We start from the raw sequence: 21178 nt of genomic DNA, 5'->3' as shown, positions 1-21178 counted from the left end.
AATCCTCTTGCCTTGGCCTCTCAAAGTGCTGGGATTACAGGCTTGAGCCACCATGCCTGGCCTGTGATTCTTTAAAACATGATATTTTTTTTTGAGTTGGAGTCACTCTGTTGCCCAGGCTAGGGTGCAGTGGCACACTTACGGCCACCCCAGTGTCAACCTGCTGGGCTCCAGCAATCCATCCGCCTCCGCCTTCCACATAGCCGGAACTACAGGCGTGCTTTACCATGCCCAGCTAATTTTTTTTATTTTTATTTATTGTAGAGACGAGGTCTTGCCGAGTTGCCCAGACTGGTATCGAACCCGCGGGCTCAGGTAATCCACTCACCTCAGTCTCCCAAAGTACTGGGATTACAGGCTGAGCCACTGAGCCTGGCCACGAAGCAGCTTTTCAAGAAAAGTTTTAATCATGTGTTGTAAACTGCTGTGGAAATTGTTATTGTCATGATTTTCCTTGGTTTTCTTGCTCTGAATTCCCAGAATCTTTCATACACACTCTCTATGTTTCTCTTCCTCTCTCTCCCTCCCTGTCACCCTCTCTCTTTCCTTTTCTCTCTCTCCCTCTCTCTCTCTCTCTCCCTCTCACTCTGTCTCTCTTCCTCTTCCTCTCTCTCTCTCTATATATATATACACACACATCTCTCCCCCTCGGCTCTGTCTTTCTCTCCTCCCTTGCTCTGTCTATCTCTAGCTGTCTGTCTCTTTCACATACACCCCCTTACCTTCGAAATAAATAGAACCATACTCCAAACCCAGTGACATCTGCATTCTCCTTTTCCTTCATTAGTGTTTCAAAACAAATGCTAGCAGTACCATCTTAAATTTTAAAAATATCAAACTTGTGATTTTGCTCAAACTCATCAAGGTATATAATTTGACCCTGCTGAAATTGGAATTATTGTATCTATGAGAAAACAGTGATCACCTCGTGTTCACTCACAGGACTGAAACATTATTTCACGTACTAAAATTGCTTATATTTTTCTTGAGTTGTGCCATTTTTAGGGACTTTGGCTCCAGCCTTGGTGCTCCTAAAGCACCAAGACTAGACTCCATTGCAGAGAACGGAGTTGAGGCATTCCATAGTACTCCATGGCCCATGGCAATGGTACTTAAAGACAGCATTCCCTGGAAACAGGGTCATTCTTCATTTGCTTTTTCTCTTGAAACCTTGTAATTTACTTTAGCAAAAGATGTTTGTTGACCATAAATCAATGATACAGAAACATCAGTAAACAGCTGGGTCGTTTTGAATATATCCTTTTTTTTTTGAGTTGGAGTCTCACTCTGTCGCCCAGACTGGAGTGCAGTGGCTGCTCCCGGACACCTCAGCCTCGACCTGCTGGGCTTGGCGATCTTTCCGCCTCTACTTTCCGAGCAGCCGGAACTACAGGCGCCCGCTACCACGCCCGGCTAATTTTTTGATTTTTATTGTAGAGATGAGGTCTCGCCTGCCCAGGCGGGTCTCGAACCCGCGGGCTCAGGCAGTCCACTCACTTCAGCCTCCCAAAGGCGCAGGATTACAGGCTGAGCCACCAAGCCCGGCTGAATATATCCTTTGTTAACCCTTTTATCTCCAGTGTAGTAAGTTCCTAATTAAGGTACTAGCCTAACTTAAGGTGGTTTGAATAGTCACTGACCACAATGAAAATAATGTTTTTTTCCCCTTAGAAATACGGTGAGTGCACTCACTGTGTATGCTAGCTAGTTTGTGCTATAGCTTAAAAAAGCATCTGGGGGTTTCTAAATCTTTATAAAGGTGAGCTTGTTTTTCTATCACAGTATTAAGGTTTTTATGGGATAAAAGTTTGGGTAGGTGAGAAGAATTGGATAAGATAAAATCAATGTACTGACTACATCTTATAATAAGAACTCATCTGAGCTGTACTTTATTTAGCGAGTCAATCAAAAAGACTAGAATTGATTCAAGGTCATGGAGATGTTTCCCAGTCTAAGTCATCTAGTCCATTCTTTAAATGTTACTCATGGATGACGTGGTCCTTTCACTTGCATCCTTCCAGAGGAATGTTGAAGGGACCAGGTCCATGACATGAGCAATTAAAAGCCCACAGAGGCCAGGTGTGGTGACTCATGCCTATAATCCCAGCAGTTTAGGGAGCCAAGGAGAGAGGACTGCTTGAGTCCAGGAGTCTGCAATCAGCTTGGGCAACATGGTGAGACACCGTCTCTACAAAAAAATTAAAAAATTAGCCGGGCGTGGTGGCACACGTCTGTAGTCCCAGCTACTTGAGAGGCTGAGGTGGGAAGATTACCTGAACTCAGGAGGTCAAGGCTGCAGTGAACTGTGATCGTGCTCCTATATTCCAACCTGGGCAACAGAGTGAGATTCCGACTCAGGGAAAAAAAAAAAAAAAAAAGCCTATATGGAACCCAGGAGTGGCCTTGGTGCTTTTGTCCCTGCCAAGGCCAGGCTGTCCAGGGGAGAGTCACTCTGGCATCGGTCAGTTTGAGGAGCTCAACTCCTCTCATTTATGTGATCGAGACTTCCCCTTAAACAGATCTGCCCAGAGGCCATAATGATAAATGAGGATTTGGGGTATCTGTGGATACATGGTGATGGTGCTGGGGAGATTCATTCCCGAAGAAGGACTTTTTCTTTTCCCAATTATACCTCCAGCACGTATGTAAACGTCTTGGATCAGATTTGAGAAATGTGGAAAATATTGATGAAACCATAAAATGCCTCAAGAGATGGAAAAGTAACTCAAAGCTGGAGTTCCAGAATGAAATGCTTTCTGTGTTTTGCTTACTGAGATTTCATCCCATTGGCATTTCCTGTCTTGTTAGGAGAAATTCCACCGGTTCCATCACTATCCACACTCCATTTGCATACCCTTCTGCACCTGGGTCCACATCTTGGAGAATCTTTTAAAAATTTTTTAACGTTCCAAAAGGCAAAAATTTCAAAAAATCAAAAAGAAAAACAAATACCAAAAAAAAAAAAAAAAAAAGAAAGAAAAGAAATCACATAAGTACAGAAGCAGAGACATTGCCAAGGAAATGTCAGGTGTCTCATACACAGGAAAGAAACTGACATGGAGACAGGAACATGGAGTCTCTGCGTGGCAGGATGAAGACATTTTGGAAATAGATAAGGGTGATGGCTGCACAATATTGTGAATGGAATGAAGACCACTGAATTGTACCATTAAAATGGTTCAAGTGGCTGACTATATGTTTTATATCTATTTTACCACAACTTAAAGTACTCCAATAATGTAATATACCAAATACTGTTGAATTGTACGCTTTAAATGAATAAGTTCTATGGAATGTGAATTTTATTTACATGTATTGAATATCTCAATAAAACTGTTAATGAACTGTCATGGAGAAAAAGAGGATCAAGCTTGCAAAAAAATAAAGACAAGTGAAATAGTAGAATCCCAGACTCTCAGTTTTCATTTCTATTCTTTTTTTTTATTTTTTGAGTCGGTGTCTCGTGCTGTCACTCAGGCTGGAGTGCAGTGGCATGATCATTGTTCACTACTGCCTCGCTCTCCTGGGCTCAGGTGATCCTTCCTCCTCAGCCTTCCAAGTTGCTGGGACTACAGGTGCATGCCACCACGCCTGGCTAATTTTTTGATTTTTTTGTAGAGATGAGGTCTCGCTACATGTCCCAGACTGGACTTGAACATCTAGGCTCAAGGAATCCTTCAGCCTCAACCTCCCAAAGTGCTGGGACTACAGGCATGAGCCACGGTGCCTGGCTGACCTAAGCTTCAAATTCATTAAAATCATTAACAATTTTAGAATGCTTATCAATTTCAAGATTTCCACCTATGATTTTATGTATTATAAACTATTTCATCAATTGCTTCTGCCCTATTACGAAACAGACTACAGTGCAATGCTATAGGCTGAAAAAGGCAACTAACTTGTCACTTAAGGTAAATTCAATCTAATTACTACAATTTCAAAAGTTCCTAAAAAGGATTGTAACTCGACCAAAGATGCGGCCTTTGTTTTTCATGCTGTTGGCTCTGTTATGCAGCCTTTGTTTTTTTAATAACAATGGCGATTAAAGCAATAAAAACTCAATATAAGAGGGAAAAGGTGGGGGAGAAGAAGGACTCACAGGAAGAGGAGTCATTTTATAATTTTTATTTTTTTCATTTGGAAGCTCACTCTGTTGTCCAGGCTGGAGTGCAGTAGCATGATCACGGCTCACCTCAGCCGCAACCTCCTAGGCTCTGGTAATCCTTCAGCCTCTGCCTCCTGAGTAGCTGGGACTACAGGCATGTGCCACCATGCCCGGCTAATTACTTTTATTTTTATGTTGTAGAGACGAGGTATCACTATGTTGCCCAGGCTGGTCTCTAACTCCTGGGCTCAAGCAATCCTCTCTCCTCGGCTACTCAAAGTGCTAGGATTACAGGCATGAGCCACTGCACCCAGCCTAATTTTATAATGTATCAAGATAAATAATCCCACCTCAGGCTTTATAATAAATAAAGCCACGCTTAATAGCAATGATAGAGCACTTGAATGTTTTAATTATGGCTCTAAGGGAAATTATTAACAGAATAAAATTTTAAATTTTTCTTGAGATGATACTAATTTTCTAAAAAACACTTAAGAATTCCAAAATAAAAGGTCACAATGCCTTCCTCAGGACAAATTCACTCTGTTCCCAATGATTCTACTGGAATCACAGTCAATGGAATCATCACAAACACAACAGTGTTTGTTTCCCGGATAGACTTTCTGATTTCTTATTCCAAGACAAAGAAAGATTGAAAAATCCAAACCAAGAAATTTTTCTCCAAAACAAACTCCGTATTGTTTGAATGATCCTCTTCTTAGCTGTGCAAAAATGCTTGATAGAGTTATTTTTAACTGGGGACAGAACATTCATTCTGGGAAGCGTTCAGATTTCTAATTTTATAATTAGCAGATATATATACTGTTGGTCAAAGACTAAGCCATCCATCATGCCCCTATCCACACTTAGGTGCAAGGTCATCAACAGACAGTTGATGTTACAGTTTTTAGGAATTAAAGTGCTGGGCGCAGTGGCTTGCACCTGTCATTCCAGCAGTTTGGGAGGCCTAGGTGGGAGGATTGCATGAGGTCAAGGGTTCGAGATCAGCCTGGGCAATATAGCGAGACCTCATCCCTACAGAAAAATAAAAATAATTAACCAGTTGGGCACAGTGGCTCATGCCTGTAATCCCAGCACTTTGGGAGGCTGAGGCGCGAGGATTGCCTGAGCCCAATAGTTCGAGACCAGCCTGGGCAACATGATGAGACCTTGTCTCTACAATAAATAAAAAAATTAGCCAGACATGATGGCATGTGCCTGTAGTCCCAGCAACCTGGAAGGCTGAGGCAGAAGGACTGTCTAAGCCCAGGAGGTCAAGGCTGCAGTAGCCATGACGTTCCATTGCACTCCAGCCTGGATGACAGAGTGAGATCTCAACTCACCAAAAAAAAAGAAAAAAGAAAAAAGAAAAAAAATTAGTCGGACATGGTGTTGGTACCTGTAGTACCAGCTTCTTGGGAGGCTGAGGTGGGAGGATCACTTGAGGTCAGGAGTTCGAGGCTGCAGTGGGCTATGATTGTACCACTGCACTCCAGCCTGGGAAACAGAGTTTGAGACCTTATCTCGAAAGAAGGTAGGGAGGGAGGGCAGGAAGGAAGGAAGGAAGGAAGGAAGGAAGGAGAATTAAAGTCTTCAAGTTGCAGAGAGTCTTGAGTGGGCATCACTGGTGCCTATGAGCTATGCTAGATGACACAAGCAACTAATCATCATCCATAGAGTAAGCCTTTTGCCCACACACAATGTTCCCTTATAAATAATGAGCCTGGAGGATGCCCGATGGATTCTACTGCTTTTATTGATTATTACTTTCTTTAAACTTTAAACAATGTTAGCCATGGAGGATGATTAAAAAACAACGAATATCCTTGGAATATGTACATCCCATGAACGGATAGGAACCGACCCGGTCTTTCGTCACAGCAGGAATTCTCAGGCTGCACGCAATCAGTAGTTTATACTCCAAACACAACAATCACTTCCGTGCTAATCATCCATCCGGCAGATTCCCACCCATGGTTATCTGCTCTTGGAGAGCTTCAGCACTGGGGCCAATGCAGCCAGGAACGCATCCTCCGTCCGGCGGCTGGCGAGGCCCTAGAGGTGGGTGTCCGCGATGGGTATCCTCCTGAGCTCCACGATCTGGGAGTCAGTCAATGTGCCTCCCTCCTGGCTGCCCTGACCAGACTCGTTGTCACTGACACTGAGACCAGCACCTGCGACAGAAACAGAATAAATACAAGTCCCAGACCATGAGCACAGTGAGTTTTTAAGGGTCAAGCTCTAGTAAAAAATGAGCCATACATTTAGAATATATACTAATACCTAACAATTATGGAATTATATTTTTTAAACTTTGGTCGTTTTTTAAAGTAGAAATTAATTTCTGAAGACACATGCTTGGGTCTCAATGTTTTGCTTGTTTGCACGTGGTGGATAGGTGTAACTGACTACCAAGGGTGGTGTTTCTCAGTCTAGGGCTCTTCAAAGAGGAAAGGCAAGCAGGTCACTAAACTTCTTCAGAGGGGATGGGGTCCGTGAACACACAACCCCACATACCTGAGTCTAGTGGGTCCATCAGTGGGACTCAGAGTTGGGTGTGACCTGACAAGACAGGCATATGAAGACACCTGGCGCCCTGTCAGTGCCCTGAAGACACCGGGCTCGGAACAATTCAGATCTGATCCCAAGATAAAAATAATTACATAACACTGCGGTGGTGGCGGTGCTGAAACAGACCCCCAAGGGCCCACAAAGCTGCTGTCAGCTTGACAGCCCAGAGCCTCTGCTGGGGAAGGTGCATGGTGGTTTGCTAGACTTTTCGCAACTCGGAATAATTCAGAAAACTTAGAACTATGATAGATTCACAGTTATTCTTTTTTTGTTGTTTCATATTTGTAGTTAGAGAAGAATGTTCTTTTCTTCCTTTGTAAAGTACAGAGAAACGCAAACTCATGGTCTCTCACATACACACAGACAGAGAGGGAGACAGAGGAGAGACAGAGAGAGGAGAGAGAGACAAAGAAAGGAGAGAGAGGAGAGAGATAAAGAGAGAGAAAGGGAGGAGAGAGAGGAGAGACAGAGAAGAGAGAGGAGAAATGGAAAGAGAAACAGAGAGAGGAAAGTCAGAGAGGAGAGAGAGACAGATACAGACAGGAGTCAGAGAGAAAGAGAGGAGAGAGACAGAGAAAGGAGAGAGAGTGAGAGAGTGAGAGAAAGAGAGAGATAGAAAGGAGAGAGAGAGAGAGAGAGAGGGGAGAGACAGAGGGGAGACAGAGGGGGGAAAGAGACAGAGAGAGAGGAGAGGGGGGCATGTGGTCACAGGGTTGCCTGGCTCCCAAGCCCAGCCCCACTCCCTCTGCTGGGCTGGGGACTCTGCATACAAGGAGAAAAGTGAAAAGTGAAAAACCAGTTGTGAAGCCCAGACTCCCCTTCTTGTCTGAGACAAGCAAGGGTGATTCTGCAGAGCTGGCAGCGTGAGAGCCTAGTGATTTCTCTTGTCCTGACCCATGTGGAGCACCAGGGACCTCCTCCTGGCCCAGGCCCCTTTCTGCCTCCCACCCTGTCGGCCTCTCTGGTGGGGCTGCAGCCGACACTCCACCTCCTCCTGTTGCTTCTGGGACCCAGGACTAGCCTGACGCCGCCTCCTTTTAGAGTTCCTCTGTGCTTTCCAGAGCTCTTCTGCCTTCTCTCTTTGCACTCCCTCTGTGGTCTCACCCCGTGTCCTCCTTCAGACCTGCTTCAAGTCCAGGGGCCAGTCAGATCTCTGCCTGTGCTCCAGCCTCATGTCTCACCAGTGCTTCTGAGTTCAGGACACGGGGCTCCTGGCCACCTCTTTGTCACACTATGTTACTATGACAGTATCTCTGCCTGGGATGCTCTTCTTGCCTCAGCTTCTTTTAAAAAAAAAAAACAACAAAAAAACAGGGTCTCATTCTGTCACCCAGCTCACCGCACCCTTGACCTTCTGGGCTCAGGTGATCCTTCCGCCTCAGATTCTCAGTACCTAGAACCAGAAATGTGTGCCACTGCGTCTGGCTAATTTTTTGATTTGTTTTTAACAACGAGGTCTCATCAAGTTTCCCAGGCTGGTCTCAAACTCCTCCTGGATTCAAGCCATTCTCCATCCTTGGCCTCCCAAAGTGCTGTGATTACAGGTGTAAGTCACCGTGCCCGGCCTCAAAATCTTTCAAAATTCCACTCTGAATCCCACCTAACTTTGTTGAGCACACTGGGCTGCGGATGTTCACGAGGTCAAATAAGTCACTGTGGTTTGAGGGACGTCTCTCCAAGAGAAATTTATTGATGAGTTCCTTGGAGAGTCTGGATATTTTGGGCCTTGATTCTGAATGTCTTTGTTTATGCCCAGGGACTTGTCATCTATTTCCTCTAACTGCAAAATAAATAATTTCTAGATTTCCAATAGGGAAATGTTTATGGTGACATTTCTGTTACTGGTCTGAAGTAAACATCAGGAAGTTATGGTCCTGGGGACAGTAAGGAATGAGGTTGGTCACTCGGAGAGAAGTCCTCAGGAAGAAAACCCTGCTTTTAAGCCTGATATGCTCCAAGTTTGACATTTTCGGGAATCTTGTCAGTTTTGGATCCACATAAAAATATCAGTACTTGGTTAGGCAAAGTGGCTCATGCCTGTAATCCCAGCCCCCTGGTAGGCCAGGAGTTTGAGACCATTCTGAGCAACATTGCAAGACCTTAACTCTACAAAAAGATAAAAACACACCAAAAAATTGACCAGGCGTGGTGGCACACACCTATAGTCCCAGCTACTAGGGAGGCTGAGGTGGAAGGATCATCTGAGTTCGGGAGGTCAAGGCTGTAGTGAGCTGTGATCGTGCCACCACATTCCAGCCTGGGTGACAGAGTGAGATCTCGATTCAAAAGGCTGATGCATTTAATGAACAAATAAGAGAAGGATATTATGCCTGCAATTTTAAAGTGAAATACAGACTTCTTCTAGAAAGACAAATACTTTATTTTTAAAACGTTTAAAATGATAATAATGTTTTCTTTTTCTTTTAAAAAAATAATATGGTTAGGCACAGTGGTTCATGCCTGTAATCACTTTGGGTGGCCAAGGTAGGAGGATCACTTGAGCCCAGGAGATTGAGACCGGCCTGGGCAACATAGCAAGACCTCAACGCTACAAAAAATTAAAAAATTAGCTGGGCAGAGTGGCTCATGCCTGTAGTCACATCGACTCAGGAGGCTGAGGTGGAAGGATCTCCTGAGCCCAAGTGGTCGAGGCTAGAGTGAGCTGTGATCGTGCTACTGCACTCCAGCTTGGGTGACAGAGTGAGACCCTAACTCCAAAAAAAAAAAAAAAATCAATATGGTAAGCTGGGCTCAGTGGCTCAGCCTGTAATCTCGGCACTTTGGGAGGCTGAGGCAAGTGGATTGTCTGAGCCCACGGGTTCGAGATCAGCCCGGGCAACCCGGTGAGACCTCATCTCTACAATAAATCAAAAAATCGGCTGGGCATGGTAGCGCACGCCTGTAGTTCCGGTTACTTGAAAGGCTGAGACAGAAAGATCACCGGAGCCCAGCAGGTTGACGCTGGGGTGGCCGTGAGTGTGCCATTGCACTCCAGTCTGGGCGATAGAGTGAGACTCCAACTCAAAAATAAAAAAATCAATATGGTTGAAATTCAGGTAGACCAAGAAGACCAGGCCTGGCTTTGGACTAGAGCTTCTATTTTAAGTAAAACTATTTTAACATACTTGCCTTTATTGCAATTTTGAAATATGTAAAAATGTGTGCACAAATACACTGCCCTCAAAAACACTGTCTTGCTCACTTCAGAATTCATTTGTAGCTGATGACCACAAAGTTGGAGTCTGCTGGCACCTTAGTAGATGCTTATAAAGGAGTGATGGTGTTTTTTCAATTTGGTAATTGGCTACCTGAGCATTCCCTCTTAGATCTAGTCTTTCTCACAACTAATCTTAATGTAATTAAAAAGAGAATGTCTTTGCTAAAGAGTATTAGGTCTACTGCCTGCCCCTAGAGCACCAGCATTCTGACATTAAATTCTCTCTCACACCCGGTAAGGGTGTTCTAACTATTGAATTAAGTCAAGTATTTTAGTATGTGATTGGATATGTCAGCATTATTCCTAATTTAAAGGTGATGCGTTCTAAGAAAGATTAAAAGGGCACAGGAAATGCTATCAATGGCTATTGAAAGACCTATTTAGTTAGTTCCCTTTCCCAAAATCGATCAATCCATCCATCTAGCCATCCAACCTTTCACCTACCCACTCACCCATTCATCCATCCAACCATCCATCCCCCCACCCACCCACTTACCCATCCATCCTTCCACCCATCCAATCTTTTCATCCACCTACCCAACCACTCACCCACTAAACCATCCATCCGCCCATCCAATCCACTCATCCACCTACCCACCCATCCATCTACTCACCCATCCATCCATCCACCTACCCATCTACCCACCCCCATCCATCCACCCACTTGCCTGCCTGCCCATCCATCCATGCATCCATCCATGCATCCATCCATCCATCCATCCATCCATCCAATCCACTTTTGTCCACCCACCCATCCATCCAGCCATCCTACATGGAGTATGAACCTAGATACCCAGGACTGTTATACACCCAGGGTCACTGAGATGAATCCTAGTCTTGTAGAACACAGCTTTGGCCCAGGACTAGGCCTGCTTCTTATTTCAACATGATCATCTGGCCGCTTTTCCTGCTTCTAAGTGGAATGTGTGCTTGGATGGGCCATGCTTCCTACAGGGCAACCTATTTCCTTGCTTGTGACTTATTAACCTGTCTTGACAAATTCTGTTCTCTCTGACACATATTCTAGCGCAGGAATTAGGGAAAGGGAATTACATAGGACAAGTCTGGTTAACAGGTGGTTGTTACACAACACAATCTGAGAAGGATAAATAAGTATCTTCCTATCTGATCCAACCAATGTCAGAAATCCCAGTTAAAGATGCATTTTCTTTCTACCTTGAAGGTTTTGGTCCTGAAGAGTCTTCCACTAAAATATAAAAACCACGGAAAAAGCTTCTACCATCTACCTGTGTTTATAGAATATTATGAATTTTTTTTTTTTTTTGAGTTGGAGTCTCACTCCGTCGCCCAGACTGGAGTACAAGTGGCACACTCCCAGTCACCGCAGCCTTGACCTGCTGGGCTCAGGCGATCCTTCTGCCTCAGCATCCCAAGTAGCTGGAATTAAAGGCGCGCGCTACCACGCCCGGCTAGTTTTTTATTTATTGTAGAGACAAGGTCTCGCCAAGTTGCCCAGGTGGGTCTCTAACCCACGGGTTCAGGTAATCCACTCACCTCTGCCTCCCAAAGTGCTGGGATTACAGGCTGAGCCACCAAGTCTGGCCTTGAATGATCTTAAAGCTAAGAAGCAGGCTAAGAAGAACAGCTGTTGAATGCCAAAGGACTTTTTCTTTTTTTTGCCTTAAATTTCCAGTGTTCTCTAAGGTCAGCTGCAGAGGGAAGGAAAAGCTGGAGGCCTGCCAGAAAGCCTGGAACACAGAAGTTGATGGCTCCCTATGACATATAATCGCAAGCAGAACATTCTCAGATCCACTGCAGAAACTGTTATTTGACAATAAGAAGATCTGCAATGTAGGGTTTTTGAGATAGAAGCACTGGTTTGCTAGCCTAGTTATTTGAGGTGAGAATATTGTGGCGAATGATTTGGCTCAAGACAGTGGCCACTCCGGGAACCCGCCACCCCACCTCGTAATCTCACGTCATCCATGGCTCCAGGTCATGTCTCATAGCTCCAAATCCTGCTTCTGGAGGCCGTGAAGTGCCTGGAGGAAGAGGCAGTAGGCTAGGGTCCCTCTAACCCATGATACATGACGCTTCTCCAGGACTACAAGGAGGTCTGGGGAGGACAACTTTTTTTTTTTTAACCTATCTATGAGAAATTTATTTTACTTTTACTTATTTTTTTTAGATTGGGAAACATAGTTTATTTAGAAAGTAAATTAGAAAGAGAGAGAGAGGAGAGAGGAGACTCACCTCCCCAAGGTAGGAGAGGGGGTCAAAGTTTAGGAAACATGGTGGCTGCCATAACTCAAAGAGCACATGGCCACACCAGAGTTTAGTAAAGCAATAGGAATGACTGCTTGAAGTTGAATGCCTTTTTTTTCTTTTTGATTTGGAGTCTTACTCTGTCACCTAGACTGGAGTGCAATGGCTGCTTTGCAGCCTCGACCTGCTGGGCTCCAGCAGCCTCGACCTGTTGGGCTCCAGCAATCCTTCTGCCTCAGCCTTCCAAGTAGCTGGAACTACAGATGCGCGCTACCACGCCCAGCTAATTTTTGATTGTTGTAGAGATGAGGTCTCGTCAAGTTGCCCAGGCGGGTCTCGAACCCCACGGGCTCAGGCAATCCACTCACCTCGGCCTCCCAAAGTGCTGGGATTACAGGCTGAGCCACCGAGCCCGGCCTCGAATGCCTTTTAAACCTTCCCTTTGGTGGGGGCAGGTCGTTAAGGTGATTGTGTGTTGGTCTTCTCCATGGTGTCATGAAGTGCAGGTAAGCAGAGGTGCTGACGTCAGGTGATGAATAGCAAGCAGAAGGGTGGTTTAGTCACATGATTGCTTACTTATTTTTTGAGTTGGAGTCTCGCTTTGTCACCCAGGCTGGAATGCAGTGGGATGCTCACAGCCACGGTAGCCTCAATTTGTTGGCCTCAGGTGAGCCTTCCGCCTCAGCCTTCCCGTAGTTGGAACCACAGGCATGTGCCACCATGCCTGGTTGATTTTTTGATTTATTGTAGAAATGAGATCTTACCATGTTGCTCAGGCTGATCTCGAATCCCTGTGTTCAGGCAACCTTCTCACCTCTGCCTCCCAAAGTGCTGGGATTACAGATGTGAGCCACCATGACTGGCCTTGGGAGGACAGCTTTAAGGGACACATTCCCAGGTCTTCAACCTCCATCTGCACTATTCTGATGAGAGGATGTTTTATTTTGACAATCATCTATCAAACATTTAATATTGCTATTCACATTGATTTGAACTGCAGACTAATAATAACTGTAATGATAACAGTATAAAACACTTTTGGACACTTCAAAGTCTTATGGCCACAGAAGAAATTTATATTTCAACACATAAAGACGTTTTGTTGGAGAGAAATGTGCGTGGGTGAAGAGTAAATGAATTTCAAGGCCGGGTGCGTTGGCTCATGCCTGTAATCCCAGCATTTTGGGAGGCCAAGGCAGGAGAATTACTTGAGAGTTCGAGACTAGCCTGGGCAGCATAGTGAGACCTCGCTTCTACAAAAAAATAAAAGATTAGCAAGGTATGGTGGCATGCACCTGTAGTCCCAGCTATTTGGAAGGCTGAGGTGGGAGGATTGCCTGAATCCAGGAGACTGAGGCTGTGATCATGCCACTACACTCCAGCTTGGAGGACAGAGTGAGACCCTGGCTCAAAAAAAAGAACTCAAACATAAAATATTACAGTAGGATAAAATTTTGTGGAGAAAGTAGAATGGAAATATAAATTCAAGGAGAAAAGAGAATGACATAAAATTTCCAGCTGTAAAAGAAAAGTCTGCTCATATATTTAAAGAATGAATAAGGGTGGGTGTCAAATTGCTAAGGTAATTAGCAAAGATACCTTTGGATTGCTTTTAAAAAATAATGTAAATTTTCTCTTTTAAAACACCAAAATTTGGCCAGGTGCTGTGGCTCAAGCTTATAATCCTAGCATTTTGGGAGGCCGAGACAAGAGGATTGTCTGAGCCCAGGGTTTCGAGACCAGTCTGGGCAACTTGGTGAGACCTCGTCTCTACAAATATATCAAAAAATTATCTGGATGTGGTAGTGTGCGCCTATAGTTATAGCTACTTGGAAGGCTGAGGCGGAAAGACTGCCTGAGCCCAGCAGGTCGATGCTGGGGTGGCCACAAGTGCGCCACTGCACTCCAGCCTGGGTGGCAGTGAGACTCTGACTCAAACAAAACAAAAAAAACCCAAATATATGAGACAGTGGAAATTACAATATTTTATACTATTTAGACTTACTATGAAAAACTGAAGATGTCTACTTAAATATATACAAACAGGCCAGGTTCGGTGGCTCAGCCTGTAATTCCAGCACCTTGGGAGCCCAAGGCGAGTGTATTGCCTGAGTCCGCAGGTTCGAGACCCACCTGGGCAACTTGGCGAGACCTTGTTTCTACAATAATTAAAAAATTAGCTGGGCGTGGTAGCGCGCACCTGTAGTTCTGACTACTTGGAAGGCTGAGGTGGAAGGATCGCCAGAGCCCAGCAGGTCAGTGCTGTAGTGGCTGGAAGCGTGTCACTACCCTCCAGCCTGGGCCACAGAGTGAGACTCCAACTCAAAAGCAAACAAAAGCAAAAACAAACAAAGAGCTACACAGTTTTAAAAGGTTGTTTAGGGGTCCAGATAAAAAGGACGTGGGAGATTCACGTTTCCAGGACCTGACTTGGAACAGCCCTAGAGAAGGGGTTTGCCTTCTCAAATGTCATGCACCAGTGACATGGTTGAGTCGGCACTGGACAGACTGGGGAGCCATTCCCTAGCCATTTCCCTGTTCTAATCAGGCAGTGCTGTACTGGACTTCAAGCATGCTATTGCTCGATTTTTCTAGAAATTCTGGATTTTTATAAATATCGCTAAATTTTAAATATTGGCTCAAAACATGTTAAGGTGCTAGGTGTGTCAAACAAAAACACCTCGTGGGCTGAATCTGGCCTATGTAGATAAAATGGCACGTGGACTGATTCTTTATTTGACTACGATAGGAAGTGTTCAAGGGAGTGGTGTTTGATTACTGCAGCATTTTTTCTAAAAATAGCAATGTTCAAGATTGTTATGTGGGTCATTTAAAGTATGTATTTCCTAGTGAGTTCAGGGAACTCTAAGGAATGCTAAACCCAATCTATAAGTAAGCAAGTCATTCCACACATTCCTGAGCCAGATGCATTTAACGGTCGCTTTATATATAGAACACAGATCTGATTTAATTACGCTCCAAGCATTCATTCTATGTTTCCAGTGTCATAACATCAACAACTGATGATCCTGTAGTACTGAGGACATGATTAGGCCTGAGACTTCTTTGTATCTGAAAGCCCCTGTCAGCCCCCATTCTCAGGAGCTCCTTACGTGGCTGATGGCTCCCTCCTTCCTGAAGCCCCCTTTCCTCTTTGGTTTTCTTGCTGATCTTGTTTGTTTGTGGGACCCTCTTTAAGTGTAGGTCCTATCTAGAATGTTTTTGGTCTCTTTTCCCTTCCTTCTGCTCCCCTCCCTTCCTTGTCTCTTTTCATTTCTTCTCTCTCCTTCCCTTCTCCCAGGTCACATTTTTTCATCCCCAGAGCTTCAGATATCATCTCTGTGCTGCTGTCCAATCATGACTTTCTAGCCTGGTCCCTTGCCTCAGACCCGCCTCAGACCCAAACCTGAATTCTTAGGAGCCACCAGGCCTGATGTCCAGATCTGAATCTGTCAGTGTGCCCTTGCCAACAGAGAAACAAACACATACTTTACACAGGATTCCTTCTGTCAGGCAACCAGGAGACAGGCATGAGCTTCTGCTGATTATGCTCTCGGTTCTTCCTCCTGTGTGCATTTTCTCATTTTATTTCTATTCTCCAGATCTGAGGCCTCAGTCTCCTTCTTGTGGACCACTGCAATAACTTCCCAGCCTTTCTGTTCTTGCCTCTGAATTTATTCTTCCTACTTTCGGAAACTATTTTGCTTCAAAACCAAAGGGAACACATCATTCCTCCCTTTCTAAGCTCTCCGTGGCTCACTATGCTCTAGAAAAATCCTTCTCTTTACTACAGTATCTGAATAGCATTTTAATATTATGCAAAATTTCAGTAAGTGTTCCACTCCCTTCAAATGCATCTGGCACTAAACATGTGCTGGAAACAACCAGGTTAAAAGAAGTGAAGTGGGGGTCTTACTCTAGGACTTCTTAGAGTTGCTAAAATGTGAATAGTGAATCTCTCCAATTTTCCAGTATTCTTGATCAGGGATCCTCCCATGGAGGAATGCTCACGAATAGTTCAAGGAGGGTGCAGGCTGAAACCCACCTGGGGAACTCTGATAGCCTACTGACGAAGTTGGTCAGCTGCCTGGCAGGCTGTTTTCTGGCCTGGCTACATTCACCCTCTGCCCCAGCCACACTGTGGACACACTGTGAAGACACTGGGTTTCGGTTCACCCTGTTTCTCAGTCCACAGTGCCCTTTCCTGCATTTTTCACCTGTTTAAAATCTATGCATTCCTCAAGAATTAATTGTGTGCCCCCCATCACCTCAGGAAGTTATAACTCTCTTCATCAGTTTCTATTCTCCCTTGAGTTCCAGTTACGTGCATGTCTATGCCTTCAGTACACTCTAAGAGTCATTTGTTTAGTCACACATTCCTTCATTTTTCAACAATGCCCACCAAAGGTATATCAAGTGCTAAGCACTATTCTGAAAACAAGGTTGAGTTCTAATTCATTTTGACAAGGTTTGCCATTCCTAGTTAAGTACCTGAGTGGCTGAGTGGCACATCAGTTGGGAGCCCAGAGTCAGGTGCCAGGTGGCCTTGATTTGTTTATGCCACCACCATTTCTTAAATATGTGATCTTAAGCAAGTTATAAAACACGAAATACAAAAATATGATGTTATTCCTAAGAATTGTGGAGTAATCCTTAAGATATAATGTGACAAATTTTTACTTTATAATGACAAAGAAAAGCATTTTAACAAAGCAATATACTTTATATTCAGGCAGTCACACTGTACAATAGTAAAATGCACTTTGAAAGACATTTTAATAGCTTCATCTGGGCATGGACATATCTTGTTTGTGTGGATATCTAGAAATGAAGAGCTCACTGGAATTTTTATAACAGTTCAACATTTTTCTGAGGAAAAAGTTTTTTAAAAACTGCATATTGCCGGGCTCGGTGGCTCAGCCTGTAATCCCGCGCCTTTGGGAGGCTGAAGTGAGTGGATTGCCTGAGCCAGCGGGTTCGAGACCCGCCTGGGCAGCGAGACCTCATCTCTACAATAAATAAAAAAATCAGCCGGGTGTGGTAGCACATGCCTGTAATTCCGGCTACTTGGAAGGCTGAGGCGGAAGGATCGCCGGAGCCCAGCAGGTCGAGGCTGTGGTGGCTAGGAGTGGCCACTGCACTCCAGTCTGGGCGACAGAGTGACTCCAACTCAAAAAACAAACAAACAAACAAACAAACAAACAAACCCTGCATATTGGATTTGAAAGTAACTAAAATTCCTTTTTGGTTATCTTTTAATTTATTTTTTAATAGAAATGAGGTCTCACTATGTTGCCCAGGTGGTCTTGAACGCCTGTGCTCAAGCAATCCTCCTGCTTTGGCCTCCCAAAGTGCTGGGAGGATTACAGGCACAAGCCACGACATTCAGCCTCTTTTTCTTTCTTTCTTTTAAAAAATTTTATAAGTTTAAGTAATTATTTATATACTTATTTATGAGTCAGGGTCTCACTTTGTTGCCTAGGGAGCAGTGGCACGATCACTGTTTAGACACTGGGTGATATGCTGCCAAAGTGGAACCCCTAGGACTATATTCTCATTCTGTAAGAGCTATCCCTTGGGGTCAGAGTTGAATGGGACTAAATATATAGAAGTGTCAATAAAATGCCGTGTGCAATGGCACTTTGGAAACTATAAAACGATACAACACTCCTTTGCCAGTTTCTGCTTCAAAGAGCCTCCACAGGAAAACCTCTTGGGCAGGTCAGAGGCAAAACCCCCTCAGTGAGATCCCGACAGACTGTCTTATAGTGAACTTGTCTCAATAGGATCATGGTGTCCTAGCAAGATTCCAGGAAAGGGATATTTACATTTAGTTAGAGTATGCCTTTTTCTTAAAAGCAAATTGTAAATTATTTTTAGGTTGCATTATTTTTGGTGCCAAGAACAAAATATCCTAGAGTTTGCCTGGGATTAGGAATGGGTCATGAGAATCAGGATGTGCTGAGGGTGAGTGACTGTCCATTTGCAACTTCATGGGAAGAAGTAATAAACCACAGCACAGCAAGAGGGCCCACTTCTAATGTGCTCCGGGGACTCATACATACCCGTTTTTAATGCAAATATCAGGTCATCAAACTCCTGGGACTCCTCATCGGCTATCAGCGACCCCTGGCCATATCCTCCAGAGGGAAACGTGGCGCCGTTTTGTGGACTCGGCTTTAAATCTGGGCTGGCCTGACTGGCTTGTTGGAAGGATGCTCTCTCCCAGTCAGGTGGTACCTTTTGAGGTTGGGGTAGGGGAAAAGGAAACCGTAATATCAATGCATGCACATCCTCCATGAAACCCACATGAACTGTTTATCTCTGTCTTTCATTACAAAGACTCTGTGAAAGGGCTGTTCAATTGTTTTGCAATTAAGACCTTTGATTTTATCTTTGCTTCTTAGAAAATTACCTCTTTCCCTGAGCTAGTCTAGTCTGGTGATTCTAAATAATTTCTGTATGGAGAAAGAAAACTAATTTTTTTCCCTTAGAGATAGGATCTCGCTCTGTCTCTCAGGCTGGAGTGCAAAGACACAGTCATAGCTCACTGCAGCCTCCGACTCCCTGGGCTCAAGTGATCCTCCTGCCACAACCTCCTGAATAGTTGGGGTAACAGATGTGTGCCACCAAACCTGGCTAATTTGTCTATTGCTTGTAGACATGGAGTCTCGTTATGTTGCCCGGGCTGTTCTCAAACTCCAGGCCTCAAGCAATCCTCCTGCTTTGGCCTCCCAAAGTGCTGGGATTACAGGTGAGAGTTACTGTGCCTGGCTGAAAACTAATTTTTAAGCCAATACACACATTTTATTTGGTAAGATATGTGCACAAAAACTGTTAAATAAATGTAAGTACTGGAGAAGGATCCTCTTAATATTTAATCTACAATACTCCCCACCCCCAGAATTTAAAATATAATAGGAATCTACAAGGACATACTAAATTGAAAAAAACCGAAAACTTTCATAGGGTTCTTCCTAGTTTTTGATTGTCCTGGAATGATTCAACATATTTGCTGCCCTCTAGGTTGGTAAACAACCCCTTAATCTCCCCTTTCCTGCGGGTACCCTTCTCTACTGGGTTGTTTAGGATGTCTCAGACGGGCCCCTGTTGACAGCTGAATCCAGGCCAGTCCTAAGTCCCTCAGGAATGCAGAGCACACTTGGGGCTTGGCTGATGTGCAATGCCCCCAAAGGAACACTACAGTAGCTGCTGGGCCAGGAACTGGACGGTCCCAGCTGCTGTCCCCCCACTAGAGGGTTTTCTGAGAGACTGCAAAGATGCCTCAAGACAGCAGCGGTCTGAGGGCTTTGGAAACACTTGAGAGGAGAAGGTGAAACCTTAAACCATTTCACAATGCTGGACCTCTAGCCCAGCACAGTCCCGCAAAACTTTCTGCAGTGATACAAATGTTTATAGGTAGCTACCAAACACATGTGGTTGTTGGGCACTTAAAATGTGGCCAGCCAGGGTGAGTGATGACTGAATCTTTTTTTTTTTTTTTTTTTTTTTTTTGAGTTGGAGTCTCACTCTGTCGCCCAGACTGGAGTGCAGTGGCCTCCCGGACACCGCAGCCTCGATCTGCTGGGCTCCGACGATCCTTCCGCCTCAGCCTTCCAAGTAGCTGGAACTACAGGCACGCGCTACCACGCCCGGCTAATTTTTTGATTTATTGTAGAGATGAGGTCTCCCCGGCCCAGGCGGGTCTCGAACCCACGGGCTCAGGCAATCCACTCACCTTAGCCTCCCAAAGGCACAGGATTACAGGCTGAGCCACCAAGCCCGGCTTGAACTGAATCTTTAATGTTACTCAGTTTTAGTTCGTTTAACTTTATTTATTTATTCCTTTTTGAGTTAGGGTCTCACTGTGTTGCCCAGGCTGGAGTGCAGTGGCATGGTCATGGCTCGCCGCAGGTGATCTTTCCTCCTCAGCCTCCTGAGCAGCTGGGACTACAGGCACATGCCACCACACCTGGCTAACTTCTGGTTTTTTGTAGAGATGAAGTCTCACTATAGGCTAGTTTTGATCTCCTGGGCTCAAGCAATTCTCTTGCCTCAGCCTCCCAAAGTACCGGGATTACAGATGTGAACCACCAAGCCTGGCCTAGTTAGTTTAAACTTAAATAGCCATATGCAGCCAATGGTGATTCTGTTGGAGAGTTCAGATCTAAACAAATGCTAGCTTGAGTAAGATTGGGTAACCATTCAAAAACATTTTTTTAAGATTCATTTCTGAATTGTTGATCCTAAAAATATCCCTATTTCTGCTGATACCAGCTGTGATAAAATAATTCCGTTTTAAGAAATTCTAGGATATTGACTGGGCGTAGAAGTTCACGCTTGTAATCTCAGCACTTTGGGAGATTGAGGCAAGAGGATTGCCTGAGCCCATGGTTTGAGATCAGTCTGGGCAACTTGGCGAGACCATCCTGGGCGACTTGGAGAGATCTTGTTTCTGAAAAAATCAGTCAGGCGTGTTGGCACGTGACTGTAGTCCCAGATACTCAGGAGGCTGAGGCAGGAGAATTGCCTGAGACCAGCAGGTCGAGGCTGCAGTGGCCATGATTGTGCCACTGCACTCTATCCTGGGTGACAGAGTGAGACTCTCACTCAAAAAAACAAAAAAAGAAAGAAATTTTAGGATACAGAAATAGTACTAGATTTCCAACATCTGGTTGTGCAAAATGAACTACAGGTGTGCGCCACTACGCCTGGCTAATTTTATTTATTTATTTGTTGAGGCAATCCTCTTACCTCAGCCTCCCAATGGTCCTAAAGATATATCCCAATTTATAAATATTATACTTGAACTGATTCAACTTAAAACTGAAACATGGTATTCTTTGACCTAAATCTCTCATTTCTCTCCTCCACCCCCAGTCCCTGACAATCACCTTTCCACTCTGTTTCCTGGTTAATAATCCTTTATACTAAATTTTCTCTGTCCAAACTAAAAACATACATATAGTACTTGAATTGGATCATTTATCTTAACTTTATTTATTTTATTTTATTTTTATTTTTTTGAGTTGGAGTCTCACTCTGTTGCCCAGACTGGA

The 21178-nt window shown here is 44.4% G+C and overlaps 1 protein-coding gene across 1 annotated transcript in view; it reads right to left on the bottom strand.

Annotated features, from left to right (window-relative positions):
• Nucleotides 1–5843: 5843 nt before the first annotated feature.
• ADGRV1 (adhesion G protein-coupled receptor V1) overlaps nucleotides 5844–21178 on the bottom strand; it is a 555854-nt gene continuing 540519 nt past the window's right edge. Inside the window, exons 88-89 of the mRNA XM_008061062.2 lie at nucleotides 18185–18359; nucleotides 5844–6279 (exon numbers count right to left, since the gene is read on the bottom strand). Coding sequence (XP_008059253.2) covers nucleotides 6161–6279; nucleotides 18185–18359 — 294 coding nt within the window. The 3' untranslated portion in view covers nucleotides 5844–6160. The remainder of the gene's footprint in view (nucleotides 6280–18184; nucleotides 18360–21178) is intronic.

This window comes from Carlito syrichta, unplaced genomic scaffold (assembly GCF_000164805.1).
Source record: "Carlito syrichta isolate Samal-C Ts95f unplaced genomic scaffold, Tarsius_syrichta-2.0.1 Scaffold305037, whole genome shotgun sequence".
In the NCBI taxonomy this organism is placed as follows: domain Eukaryota; kingdom Metazoa; phylum Chordata; class Mammalia; order Primates; family Tarsiidae; genus Carlito; species Carlito syrichta.
The sequence above is the reverse complement of the archived record's forward strand: the minus strand, read 5'-3'. Positions and strand labels throughout refer to the sequence as shown.